Here is a 14,721-nt window from a genome sequence, read left to right as displayed (position 1 = left end):
ATGGAAATGATTCTCAGCAGGTTCATGACCTCGTACAAGCCCCTATGGATGTTAAACCTGAAGTCAAGAACTATCTGAAGATGATGCAAAGCCTCAAGCTACCAGAACAGGTGATAAAAAAGACAAAATCAATGAAAGCTAAAGTCCAAAAGGCCACACAAAGGTCACCATCAAAATCTCCTTCGAAGGGACAGATTCTACGAGAAAGCACAGTGAATCTTCTAAGATCAGAAGTTACTCAAATGTAGGAACACAATGCTCAACAGTTACAAGAAAAAGGTGCAGTATTACAACAAAACGAGCCAACATCCACGGAAGCAGGTGGTCAAAGCAAAGAAAATGCAGATAAAATTCAACCAAGTTCAATCAAGTGCAACATTGTTGGTGAAAACAAAGAAAAACTCTCAAGCGAAGTGAAGCTAGATTTTCAGTTAAACAAGAACCTCATATCCTTTTGCACTTGGAAAAAATGTGGTCAACCACAATTGGAAGATGCTCCTGAATTTGTGATCATATCAGGAGACAAACGAGCAGAATGCTGGGGAATCATCTCCAACACCATTGAAGTAAGTTCACAGATCATCAAAGCTCAATTCCACGTTATCACAGCAAAGGATATGCCAGAAGACATCATAATGGGAATTCCAATGGCCCAGAAGATGTTAGAGATACAGAATTCAATGAAGATGCAGTCTTCAAAGGCAACAAAGAATGAAGACCAAGATTGGTCACCCGTGGACGACAACACAAAGTCCTCAAGCACAAATAAAATGGAGACCGATGCCAAAGAAAAGCTTATTAAAGATGATTCATCTCCATCAAACAGAACTTCAAAAGAGCTTAAAGAAAATCAGGCAATAGCAAGTGCAGATCAAACAGAGCAAAGAGAAACCACGGAAGCTATTGAGCAAAGAATGCCACCGAGACCAAAGGTAAAGAAGACAAATATTGCAAACAAAGGTAAAGCTAAAGTGGAATCTCCTCCGATTAGCATAAAAGGTGTGACATCATATGCCTCTACATCAAAGAACCCTCATGGATCGGATACTTCTAGCAAGTCAAGCTTTCAAAACTTCAAGTCAATTGCTGACCCAATGGAAACCTCTAAGGAGACACCCAAAAAATCAAAGGTATATCAGCCAAAGTACTCAATAAATCAAAGGAAATTCAAGCAAGTGTTTGTACCGAACATTTTAGTCAAAGTCAATGATCCGGTTTGGATTAAGGATGAGAAATCAACACAAAAAGACAAACACATGGGATGGATAGCATCACAATGGAACTTAAAGGAACAGGAGTACTATGGAGATAACAGATAGATATGGGTGCCAAAACCACAAGTTAGAGCATATGAAGTAACTTCAAGCTCCTCCCAAGAAAGAAGACCCACAAGGTATCAACCTCGATAATATCCTAGGATACCTAAGAAGCAGGTATACAACAGAACAACATTGAATGATGTTGAAACCACGGCTCACAAAAGGATACAGAACAAAGATGGATCTTTCCGGTTTTCTTCTTTGCAAGGAGTAAACTCAGTCCCCTAGTAAAAGAGATATTCTTAGACAATGCTTTACAAAACTCAATCTAATGATTGTATCATTTTATTATTGTTTTAGAAATCCACCATGACCCTTTCACTTGTTCTTTTAGATTAGATGTTTTGTAAAATGTTCTTGAATGAACCAACGAGTGACACATGGAGACCCTCTCCTTCCTTGAAAATTTTAAGATGCATTATCTATAGTAAGTGTCACGCGCATTGTTGCGGCTCTTATTCTTCTTTAACACAAGCACATGCAAAATTGAATTAGAAAGCCAAAAATTTACAAAGGAACGCAACCATAACATATGATCTTGTGCGACCTCATTTGTTGAAGTAAGAGTTTAAAGCCTTTAACATATGATCTACTTCAACCATTGTCTCTAATGGCCCTAACATTCATTGAGATCATCTCACCTTATGAGAAAAATATCGTAGTCCTTATTTGTGATTTGTTTGGAAGAACCCCATGATTGTTTTCTCAAACTATACTCACAAATCTAGTGTAAGGAGAGATTTCAAGAGATGTTCATGAATGGTTGCATATTTGTGGAAACTTAGTGGTGAGAATGGTTATGTGTGTAGGTTGCACAAAGTAGACTTACATTATCTCTCTCTCTGTCTCTCTCTCTCTCTCTCTCTCTCTCTCTCAAATTCTAGAGTCATAGGTGGTTATCCTAATCTTAGGTTCAAGACTCATGTAAGAGACCTTTGGGGTAAGAGAAATATATTAGATAAAAGATTGTTGGGTTACACTATAGCAAGATGGAACCCATGTTGGGAGATCTCTTAGGATTGTTTCTACGACATAAGTATTTCTCATCATGAGACTGGTCGGATAAATTTTGGATGTCTCTTGAGACTTTTCCTACGACGTTAAAAAATTATTTCTTCTTCTTCTTCTCCCCCCCCCTCCCTCTTCTCTCTCTCTCTCTCTCTCTCTCTCTCTCTCTCTCTCTCTCGTTCAAGACTTGAAGACATCCAATATGCCATGGTCCCTACATGCAGCTTGCAGGTCTCCTTCTGAGAGCAACTCTATTTTTTTTCTGGATCAATCTTTCATCGCTTTTTATCATGCACAAAAGAAAGAAGCCATATTGTGAGTTACCACTAGCTGCATTATCAAGAGACCATAGAAATACCACCCTTCTTCAGTTCATTATCTCAAAAGGCAAATCAACTTGAGTAGCTTGAGCCTTGAACGCTATGAAACAAAAGACATTTTGCAAATGCTATTTTCAAAACAAGTACTTTCAATTTGCACTGCTCAATACATGAAAAACTCAATTTTAGAGTAGCCTCGCAAACACAATATCCCAACCGTTTTCACACATGTATGGTCTATGAGGCACCACCTAAAAGCCAAATTGGATACCAAAGGCTTTGGGGTATGATATTTGATCATTTACTAAGCATGTATGTGTGGAAACATTGTGATCAAAGGGGAACACTCAATAGCATTTGCAATATGCTGACACGTTATTAATTTTCCATTACTAATGCTACCCATCAAGACTCCTTGTCCTTAGAGCAAAAAACCGGAATTAATGTCTTTTGGAAAGTTCTTGGGCATTTTGTTGGTTTTTAGCTAGCACCATAATCAAGTACTCAGGTGGAGGAATATTGTCGTTGTTGAGTATTGTCCATCATCATATGTCATAAGAGGGTTGTAACATAAGTTAGTCATAAGTTGTAACATGAGCACACTCTCTTGTGTGGAGTATCACACGATGTATCAGATTCTTTCTCTAATGAAGAAGAAGAGTGTTTTGAAGGTTATTCTGATCTCACCCATGTACAATGTTTTATCACAAGGAACTCTCGCTTGCAAGTGAACTTTGAGGGTGCCTCTAGAACAATGTGCTACAATTTACATACTTACATCCATAATAATAAACTTTTGGTTTTAAAAACTCTTCAATGTCTGCGTCTACATGCATGTCATGACAAATGCACTTTCATGACATATCTAATCAATGGTCTCTCTCTCTCTCTCTCTCTCTCTCTCTCTCACACACACACACACACACACACACACAATAAGGTGGATAACAATCCCTTCAGCTGCATGCATGTCCTCAAAGCGGAAGAATTCCAAGTCGTCACATGGATATGTGAAAAATAAAGCAAAATCATCTTTAAAAATCAAATTTTTATTATATAACAAATTTTCCACTAAAATTATCCTTTTTGCTATGTGCATTTAAATTGGTACATTTATCATTTATTGTATGTAAAGTAGAAAGTATTTTTGGACTACATAAGTAGTCCTTAGTAAAGGGTTGAAATTTGGGTGCATCTCTGGACCATTGGATAAAGCTTGTAGATTAGTGCCACTTGGCAAGCTAATGACAAGAAACTTTTATTTATTATTTATGTAGGCTTTGTGAGAGGGTGTTGACATTTGTGTACCTCTGTCTTCAAAGAAAGACATTGAATAATGTGTCAAGCATTATTTTTTATGCTTTTGAAATATATTGTCATCTAAGTACTTCATTGTTAAAAAATTTCAAAAAACATAATATTTTATTATGATACCACACGCTTAAAAAATACTAGTCACTGTTTATTTTTCTCTCTCGTAAAGAAGCTTTTTAATATAAAATTCTTCTCAAAAACATTATGTAGGCCATAGTGAATTTTCACCTTGTATTACATTGTCAAAAGACTTTTATTTCTTGAAATCTTATCCTTCACTTTTGCATCTCAAATCTTACCTCGATTTTTTGTTTTTAAGTGAACCAATGAATGACACTTGGAGGCCCTTTCCTTCCTTGAAAATTTTACTTTCCATTAAATCTAGTGTAGAGAGAGTCCAATGAATGACACTTGGAGACCCTTTCCTTCCTTGAAAATTTTACGGCCCATTAAATCTAGTGTAGATAACTCTATGTGGGAGAGTATTGCCCCCCAACAAAAAAAAAAAAAGGAGAAAGGGTTTTTTTTTTTTTGGGTGTGGGGTGGGGGGGGGGGGAAGTCCCCCCCCCCATCTTAGAGGCAAATACATTTTCTATATGTAATGTTGTGTCTCTCGTCTCTAATTAGTATTAGTATCAAACGATGTTTGCAAATTGCATCCTTAAAGAGCAATAAATGCATGCATAAAAGCATTTTCAATTAAGTAACTATGTAGCTTTCTTGGGAATGAAAAAGGGTAGTGGGTGCAATCATGGCACATAAATAACTTAAAATAAATAGGTACATCCTACAATGTGCATGTGATTGTGTTGCTTTCTTGAACTAGAAGTTCTCCAATGGGAGACCCAACTCCAAGATTGAAAAACGTGATGTGTACATATATACATATATGTATTTATATTTATATATACATACACAAGCAAACATGCATACATAAATACATGTGTGTGTGTGTGCGTGCACATGCACGTGTGTGTGTGTGTGTGCGCGCGCGCCAGTGTCTGTGTGTGTGTGTGTGTGAGAGAGAGAGAGAGAGAGAATTCATAATTCATATAGTCCATGTGACTATAACCAACAAAAATAGAACATTGGGACATACAAAGCACTTGAAAATTGAATTTACAAGCTAGAAACATAAGCATCCGATTTGATTTACAGTGTGACTTGGTTTTGCTCTTTACCATGTGTTTTGACCTTGAATGTGCGCTCTAATACAAAGGCATCATTGTAAGGTCACATCAAAATTGATAAAAAGGGCTCAAGGTTTCCAAGGGGCTGGAGGTGGAGGTGCAGGAGGGAACAAAGGAGGGATTGCAGAAAACAAACTATTAGAGTCAATTCTTCCACCATCACCACCAGAGAGAGCAACCAAAGCAGCAGTTAAAAACGCATTGCCAACAATGGTGGGCTCTGTGAAGTTGTAATTCGTTCGGACATCGGAAAAGCGATCGTGGGAGTCCGGCCCACCCACCATGGCACCCACAAGCACGTGCGGATTGGGTGACTTGGTATCCCTGTACTTAAGTGCTGTGGTGCATCCTCTTGAACCCACATTGCTAGGAATAGACGCGCCTCTATGGTGGATATGTGTTGGATATCGCTTGCCATAGCCCACCACGTAGCTCATCTTGTTGGGGTTGTCACCCAATATATAGTCAATCTAAAAAAACATTTTAGAAAATTCTCTCTCTCTCTCTCTCTCTCTCTCTCTCTCTCTCTCTTCACCTAATATATTTTAACAAAAAGTTTTTGACATTTTTCCAAGTAGAAAAGGAGCTCATTTCTCCATATCTTTCCCTATAGTGTTCAACATCATAATCTACTCCCCAACCACACATAGCTAAGCATGCAATCCCTCCCTCGGAGCAGATCATGATGTCGTCTTCACATGTAATGTGGGAATTATAGTGGGAATTTGTCTTAATACTTCTTGTCATGTAATCAGTCTAAACAAACACCAAAGATGAATGCTCTCTCTCTCTCTCTCTCTCTCTCTCTCTCTCTCTCTCTCTCTCAAAGATGAATGCTCTCTCTCTCTCTCTCTCTCTCTCTCTCTCTCTCTCACACACACACACACACACACACACACACACAGTTTTGTACCTGGGAGCGAGCAAAATTCCGTAGATCAGTGGTCTTCAAGAACGTTGGTCCACAGTGCCAACCTGGGATATCTGTTGCAACAAGATAGTCTGCATATAATGCAGCCAAAAATGCCGCTGCTGCATTGTACTGAAGAGGTTGAGGTCGCCCCCTATTCAATTGCACAAGCCCCCCTGTGTACATTATGACATCTACATGTGAGAGGGGGGGAGAGAGAGAGAGAGAGAGAGAGAGTGAGTGTGTGAGTGAGATCACATTTTATCCTTTTGCTCTTAAACACATACCCACTATGAATGTATGCCCGTAGCTCAAAAACATTCATTTGCAAAACCAAAACTTAGTCTTAATAGCCATTTTTGTTGAGACATATTCAACTTTTTCAATACTTCATCACTTGCCTTTTGTCACATTGTAGGCCTTGAATTGTGGCAAGTAGGAGCACATGGCCATGTCCGTTTGGTTGTTGAAGAGGTTGAGTACATTCTCGTAAGGGAAGCCCGGGTTCATCATCAATCGTAACCGTGTCAACACTAGCTACATACATGACATGAAAATTAAACCATTGTTGAAGTTTTAGCTCGGTCTGAGCTTGAGGTTGGCGTATATTTCTAATGTTCTTAATAATTGTGAGTTTTGCAAGAAAAAAAAAAGTTTTAGCATAATTTGTTCCAAGCTTTGAAGCAAAGATTACTTAATCTTGAGTTTCTATTTTCCCTCAACAAATTACACCTTGAGCCTTTTATGCTTTTGTGGTGGTACTTAATGAAGATAATAATGTTTTGATACCCCTTTACTAAAACCTTCAAACTATATGTTAATTTGATAAACATGAAATTATTTCCTTAGTGTTTACTGAAACATGTACATTGATCAAACAAAGGCGAGAGAGAGAGAGAGAGAGAGAGAGAGAGAGAGAGAGATTTCATTAGTCCTCGAAGGTCAAATATGACGTACGAGACCAAAAGAAACATATCATGTGGGAGGTGTGGAATTGATAAGTGACTCTCGATGCTCAAGAATTGTAAAAATGAGCGTGGAGAGAGAGAGAGAGAGAGAGAGAGAGAGAGAGAGAGAGATTTCATATGAGCTATGAGACCAAAAGAAACATATCATGTGTGAGGTGTGGAGCTGGTAAGTGACTCTCGATGCTCAAAAATTGTGGAAATGAGCATAGAGAGAGAGAGAGAGAGAGAGAGAGAGAGAGAGAGAGATTTCATTATTGTCTTCGAAGGTCCAATATGACCTATGGGACCAAAAAAACATATCATCTGAGAGGTGTGGAGTTGATAAGTGACTCTCTATGCTCAAGAGATATATATATATATATATATATATATATATAGAGAGAGAGAGAGAGAGAGAGAGAGAGAGAGAGAGAGAGCGCATTATGTAAGATTTTGTTAGTGTGCTTACGTTGATGTCAATATTACTTTGAAGAGTGTTGTCAAAAGGTACATTTGAAAACCTTTATATAAGGTGGTTATCGAGATGAGAATGCATTTGCGTGGTGATTAACTTACCTTTTTACATGTGTTAACTTTTGTGTGTGTGTTTTTTTTTTGGTTTTGGGGGCCCCGGGGGAGCGGGGGGGGGGCAGGGGGTTTAATATTCCAACATTGTCGAGAAGATGGCCTTAAACTGAAGACCTGTGTAGAGAGAGAGAGAGAGAGAGAGAGAGAGAGAGAGAGAGAGAGAGAGAGACTACCTGTGCTCCTGGGAGCTTATTGTCCCAATTGAAAACACGATTGTCAAGTGAGTTATCGATGCCACCAGCGTGCGTGGCCAGTTGGAGATTGGTGGCCAGCAAGAGGTAAGTGGAGTTACCGGTTGCATAATACAACCAGGTAGCTCCCCACACATACTCATCCCAATAGCCAGTAGAATTGTAGAATAGTGCAGCATCCTCCACTACTGCACTATATCTACCACGTGGCCCTCTTGCAAAGTCAAATAATACCTGCAAAATAAAGCCAAAACAATTGAGTTTGTAATCATTTTCCTAAACATACAAAATTCCTTTATGTGCTTTTGTAAAATTTGAGCTATATTTTTCATAGTTTCTCTTTTGATTCTCATATTTTACTCAGATTATTTTAATGTGACGTGCAATATCAAATTAAAATGAGAAAAACTAGCCCTTTTGTAGAGACTCATGAATTATGCTTAGGACTCCTTTTTGATGCAATGCCCAAAATACCTTGAGCCTTTGCAAATGAGGAAAATCAAGCTTCTTGTACAGTCTTACCTAGGATACTTTCCATGCAAAGCCAAAACCCTGAACTTGCCATACCTTTGCCCCATGCTCCAACTCCTGTGAGTATTTTCGCTCGTCCCTAAATACAATCGAGGCAGCTGCCAAGGCTGCTGCCATTTCAGCAGCAAGGTCAGAGCATGCTCCACATGTAACAGCTGGTCTGTCGTAGTCAATGTCTTCCGGTCTTTCCCAGCAACTATGATCGTTGTTATCCGAACTTGTAGCTGTGTTCCCGGCCCCGACCTGTTCAGATGTCATTATATATCAAAAGATGCTCCAAGCAATTGAAACTAGATGTGCATGATCATTAATCAATGGCCTTTTGTAAGGCCATCAATGCCAATTAAACTGAAAAGAATACACACATACATGCACATTCACATGTCACATTTTCAGTTGCCCATGCAAATACAAAAACACCATTCTTTGTTATGAGAGAGGGATAGAGGATGCTCTACATTTTGGTACAGTATCGGTGGCGGGCAAGGAAAGAAGACTCAATAGAATATGTAAAGAACTGCATGGAGTGTAAGGTTCAAAGCCATAAGCTCTATGCAACTAGTACCAAAGCTTGGGGCTTTGAACCTTTCACTCCAATGTGAGGTTCAAAGCCTTAAGCTTTGGTACCCATTGCATAGAGCTTAGGGCTTTGAACGTTTCACTCCAGGAAATTCCTTACATACTCTATTGAGACTGCTTTCATTGTTGGCCATAAACAGGAGTGTAAAGTTCAAAGCCCTAAGCTTTACAAAAGAGTTAAGGTTCAAACGCACAATGGGAGTACCAAAGTATGGCATTTACATGCACGACCATACGACAATGGGTAAAACCTCAACTACGGCCACCCGGTGGCCATAAAGAGGATCACCCTTATGCATACACAATAAGCATTTGGTTCAATTCAACTCATTCTCAATTCTCTTAAATTAATGTAAGAATATGAGCAAACCTGAGCATAGACTTGGGAGATGGAGTCAGCTGACTTGTTGAAGGTCTTGAGGATGTAATCAGAGCCCCACTTGATAAGGTCTCTCACATGATTAAGCTCTCCCATAGCCTCATACTTGTCCTTATACTCAATTGCACTCCAGCTGAGAATGGTGATGGTGAAGGCCCCCGGAAAGCCAAACTTGATGCTGTCTCCAGCATCATAGTAGCCCCCAGACAAGTCGGCATTTGGCTCACCATCATGCAATGCTGAACTCGCACGCCATGTTATGTTATTGCTCTTTGTCAATTTGCCAGCTGAAAGCCGAAAAAAAGCAGTCAAAAAGCTGAATAAACAAGGTTAAAAACATGAAGATGTGCAACACGGGACTGACAAGTCGGTGTGAAATGGCAACAAAACTTTGCAAGGGCGGGGGATGCGTCAAACCTAAAGTTGGGCATTCTCTTGAGAGGAAGAGAATCAAGCATACATGGATCAGTTGAATGAAGAATTGACAACATTTCATCAGAACCGAATTTAGTTAACAATAATGGTGATTGTGCCCTTCATTGACCACGAAACGTGGCTAATAGCGCCAGAGGCCGATTTGGTTGCCCACTTGTGTAGGCCTCCACTTGTGTAGGCCTCTTGGTGTGTTGGACAAGCAAAGATAAGTTTTTCTCTTTCAATATATCTCATACAAAGCAAGGTATACATACATGGTTTTAGTCATAATTTAGAGATCAATAGGCTTTGTGTTACAGGATAAGAATCCATGCCAACAGGGATCACAAGAAGATTTAGAAATTTTTTCATGTAGGAAAAGGGAGACTTTTTCAGTGTTTTTCATACAATGCATAACATCATGAGCTTCTGCTCGGGAGGCACCACATACCTAGCTAGGTACGATTGGGGGCAGGGGACCCCCGGCCCCCCCACCAGGCCGGTGGTCCCCTGCCCCCAATCGTACCTAGCTAGGTATGCCCGTGCCTCCCTCACAGAAGCTCATGATGTTGCGTTAAGTCATAATGTGGGAATTATTGTGAGAATATGTCCAAAACTTCTTGTGAGGGATGTAGCACCCTAACCTTTGCCAATGCCAACAAATTACAGCATTAAGAGGAACACCTAAAACCAATCGTCTGGTACCAAATCAAATTTCAATCATACAAACAACTCTCAAAGACAAGAAAAACACTTACACTTTTGAGCATTGAAGAACATCAGCACTTTATGGAGTGCTTTAGTGTACTCGTCCTCGGGAGCGGGAGGCGGACGACGGTGGGGCACTAGCTTCACTATCATCACAATGATGCCTATCAACACCACGACCGCTAGCACGCCCCATCCAATCTTCTTCAACAGTTTCTTGCTACATAGCATGCATCCCAAGTCCACCTGTTGGTCCTTCTTCTTCTTGTCTGCAGGTCCCAAAAGCCAGCTTTGGTGAGTCTCTTCAAGTCTCGCGAGCGATGCCCGGTCGAGATCCATATTCCGGCTTCTGTCATCGTCCGTTGCCGAGTCCATGGAAACGTCGAAGGAGCCGCCCCAGGCATTATGAGCATGCATCTTGATAGATATAGGATGTTGGACAGGCTACACACACAGAGCGTTTCCGTCCGATGATAGCGAAGAGAGTCTGATTCGACGGATGAGAGATCTACAATGCATTTGCTGGTTATGGGTATGGATGCATGGAACAATGTGTCAAGCCTTATTGTCTATGTAATTGGGGAACTAGCATACAAGAAATGAAGGATATGGCTACAACAGATCGTCACATAAACAGCAACGATCTCGCGGTCGGATCCACAATTCACTGCAAAAGCACAGTGCAGAATGTGCTATATGGGCATTCTCTGCAACAGATCCAATCCTCTGACAAATGTGATATGGAGGATTAAAGCATGAAATCAATGTGCTAAACCGGCCTTCAGCATTGGTATATTGAGGCACCCACCAAGCTAATGTGGTAGAACTAAGCTTACTATAAGCACAAGCAAGAGGGGTCTGTAAGCTTGAGTTCTACACATTGAGCTAAGGGAGAAAGCCAACAATGAGAATTATTCAAATAAAGTGAAAGCTGTGCTTAAGCTAGAAATTGCTTCTGTGTGCAGGCAACCCACATTGCAATAATGCCTTTATTTGGGTACCTTTGCTTGTGAGTTTAGCCCCACACACACACACACACACACACAGAGAGAGAGAGAGATCTCAACAATCAAACCCACAAAAAAGAAAAATCAATAAATGCAATAATTGTGCATGTATAAGGTATATATATTGCTGGCCCCTCTCACAAAGAAAGGGTCGGTGATGAACATAACAATGGCCCTCCCCTTGATTATGACCGGCTACCTTCTCTTCTCTCGACCTTCTAACAACCCTGCCCCTCCGCACCAGCCGGTGACGTCGAGGACTTAGCACTCGCTTACCGTCACTAGCCAGTAGTCCGTTCGTTAGTGTGTTGGTGTGTCTTATTATTAGGTGAGACTCACGACATGGCCTACCAGTGAAGACTCCCTAACACGTCCTGAGTTCAAGACTCGTCCGATTGTTCCTACTACGTTCTTCTCTTCGAAGTTCTTCTTACATGTGAAGTGAGAACAAGATGGTATGTGTCACAACATAATAAAGGATCCATTAGGGTTTGCTCGACGGTGTAAGGACTCTCTCTATCATTGTCTCCTAAGCCGTTCCCCACTCATCAGAAGGTTCTCTAGGAGGCTGGTGTTGGGCAGAGGAAAAGAGAGTGAGGTGTGTGGATGGTGCTGAGGCGGCGTGCTGCCTGCGATGCAAGGATCGAGGGCGCCGGGGGGTGTGCAAGGTCTGCATCCTCTTCCTATTCTCCTTCGCCTGCTCCTCGACTCCCAAGTTATTATCCCTCTCGGAGGTGGCAGACCTCCAATGTCAATCAAGCTGTCGATGATCCAGTGTTCGGGAAAAATGTGTCTCAGCTTAATATCGTGCCGTTTTCAATTTCTAAAATGCAGGTTGAGTGCAAGGGAAAAAGGAGAAATTCCACCCCAAAATAGAGAAAAATAATGTAAAAACTTGAAAAAGTAACCTAATTTTTTAAAATTTCCTCTTGGCAAATTCAAGGAAAGGAATTTTGTATGTTTGGAAAATTGATTTTTCCCGAACACTCTGTTGATCACATGACCTACTAGATCTGAGTGTGTTGAGGCCGAGTCCTTTGTCATGTACCTTTGATCAAGGTTGCCTGAGATACATTTATCATTCCTTGACGTGTGTCTATAACTGGGATAACTGGTTAGCAATTACTCTTGCTCTTTTATGGACTTTTCCCCTTTTGATCCCCAAGCTTTGATCGGTTAGTCCATTAGCACTTGATCAATTTCACATGTTTTCTTTTTATTTTTCCTGGAATTAAGTGGCCAATTTAAGCTGAAAATATTTTTAGAAGGTTAGAAATTAATATTCATAACATTACCTCGACTATGGGGAAGGAAAAATAAAGTTATAGCTAGTTTTGTTGCTTTGGGTACAGTATCCCTTTTTACCCATCAGCATTCTTTCATAGTCATGAGACTAGTTTCACTTGGTGCTTGGAAGGCTTAGCTGCAGAAAGCAAGTCTTTACTTAGCCATAATCATCTTTCATAGTAGATTGGCAAGGTCTACTAGAGATGCTTGAGAGACTAATGTTAAGTATGGAGCCTGATTTACCCCTTGTAATTTTTTGCATTAAAAACGCACATTTGTAAAGTCCCCGTTATGAGGAGAAGCCATCGTGCGTGAAGAAAAATGACTCGCCGAAAAATCAAATGCCTTTTCGTCGAAATATTCTTTTTCACCGGAATATTATGGCCGGACGGCGGCCAAAAAGTGGTCGAAAAACAGCCGATCGATTGGCCGATTGGCCGGTGGCCGGTGGACGAATGTCAATGGCCGGTGGCCGATTTCAAATTGGAGTTGTATTCTCAAGGGCGTCTACACACGACTGTCTCTCATGAAAAGGGCAACCCTTTTGGCCTATAAAAGGAGGCATTTTCTACACACAAAAACGGATTGAAGAGGTGAAGCATTATGATGCATTGTGAAGTTGATGCGACAAAGTGGACATGAGATGGTGAGAGTGAAGCAAGGCAAGAGCTCCAAAAGGGTATAATCCCTTTGTAATCTACTTCTTGTTTTAAAGTACTAAAGTCATTGATGAGTGGTTGCTTTCCCGTGGACGTAGCCCACATGGGTAAACCACGTATATCATGTGTGCTCTCTCTCTCTCTCTACTCTATAATCTCTCTTGTGTGAAAATTTATCTCTCTCCATTAAGTAAACTACTCAAATGTCTACTTAGCTACGTCATATTCCCTAACAACTGGTATCATTGCAAGGTTTGCTCGTAGCTAAGGTCTCTCAAGGAAAGGATTCCTTGAATTGAGTGGGAGTAATGGTGGAGGAAGGGAAGATCAACATTGAGAAGCTCAACGGCAAGAACTATCAACACTGGAAGATGCATATTGAAAACTATCTCTATTAGTAGGACCTCTATTCCCTAATTCTCTCATTAGACAATGTGTGTAATTCCTAAATAATAGATTACGGGGCTTCATTCCATACGACACCACACAAGCAAACATTTCCAAGATTACACCAAAAGTAATTTTGGGTATGTATATTTGGGAGATGATGAAGCTTGTGAAATTGTTGACAAAGGTACGGTTTATGTCAAAACTACTAACGAAAATGAATGGAAGATTAAAGATGTTAGGCATGTTCCTTCTCTTCGCAAAACTTTGATCTCTACAAGACAATTGGACGATGAAGGTCACAACATTGCATTCGAAAACAAACGTTGGAAGATCCCAAAGGGATCTTTGGTGGTTGCCAAAGGAGAAAAGGTTGGTACACTTTACTTGTGTACTGTCAGCACAAAACCTTCAGCTTGTGCAACAACTATAGAAGTCGACAGTGCGGTGTGGCACTATCGGCTTGGGCATATGAGCACCAAAGGAATGAAAATTCTTCAATCAAAGAAGCTTCTACCAAGTTTGAAAGAAGTGGACAGAGTTATGTGAAGAATGTGTTTATGGTAAACAAAAGAGGGTAAAATTCCTAAAACCGAAAAATGAAAGGAAAAATAAAAAAGTTGAATTGGTTCATTCTTATGTTTGGGGTCGTGCACTACACCATCCCTTGGTGGCTCATTGTACTATGTAACATTCATAGATGATGCAACTAGGAAAACATGGGTTTATGTAATGAAAAGTAAATACGATGTGTTTTCCATATTTCAAAGGTGGAAAGCCTTTGTGGAGAATGAAACAAGTACCAATGTTAAATGCCTCAGATCGGACAATGGAGGTGAGTATTGCAGCCAAGATTTTGAATGCTTTTGTGCTAGCAATGCATTCGGAGGCAAAGGACAATCCCAAGGACATCTCAACGAAATGGCATTTCCTATGGATGAACTAAATAATCATGGAGCAAGCCCAAAGCATGCAGCTACATG

At 40.4% G+C, this 14,721-nt stretch overlaps 1 protein-coding gene across 1 annotated transcript; it reads right to left on the bottom strand.

Moving 5' to 3' along the window:
- Nucleotides 1–5,049: 5,049 nt before the first annotated feature.
- LOC147447848 (endoglucanase 9-like) lies at nt 5,050–11,460 on the bottom strand. The gene is made up of 7 exons (XM_086523661.1): nt 10,449–11,460; nt 9,268–9,563; nt 8,355–8,561; nt 7,770–8,021; nt 6,463–6,598; nt 6,065–6,237; nt 5,050–5,621 (listed from the first exon to the last, which is right to left on the bottom strand). The coding sequence occupies exons 1-7, from the start codon at nt 10,813–10,815 to the stop codon at nt 5,220–5,222; spliced, it is 1,833 nt and encodes a 610-aa protein (XP_086379787.1). The 5' UTR covers nt 10,816–11,460; the 3' UTR covers nt 5,050–5,219.
- Between the last annotated feature and the right edge of the window lie 3,261 nt (nt 11,461–14,721).

The sequence above is a fragment of the Adiantum capillus-veneris genome, chromosome 11, assembly GCF_014529385.1.
Source record: "Adiantum capillus-veneris isolate H3 chromosome 11, ASM1452938v2, whole genome shotgun sequence".
Classification (NCBI taxonomy): Eukaryota; Viridiplantae; Streptophyta; class Polypodiopsida; order Polypodiales; family Pteridaceae; genus Adiantum; species Adiantum capillus-veneris.
Note: the sequence above shows the minus strand (reverse complement) of the source record. Positions and strands in the feature narration are given on the sequence as shown.

What these genes read in the sequence shown, in the direction of transcription:
- LOC147447848 (XM_086523661.1), bottom strand. Translation starts at nt 10,815, where the DNA reads ATGCATGCTCATAATGCCTGGGGCGGCTCCTTCGACGTTTCCATGGAC. An exon ending in TCTCCCAAGTCTATGCTCAG is followed by an intron (nt 8,562 to 9,267) that starts GTTTGCTCATAT and finishes ACATCTGAACAG; the next exon opens with GTCGGGGCCGGGAACACAGC. An exon ending in AGTTGGAGCATGGGGCAAAG is followed by an intron (nt 8,022 to 8,354) that starts GTATGGCAAGTT and finishes TTTATTTTGCAG; the next exon opens with GTATTATTTGACTTTGCAAG.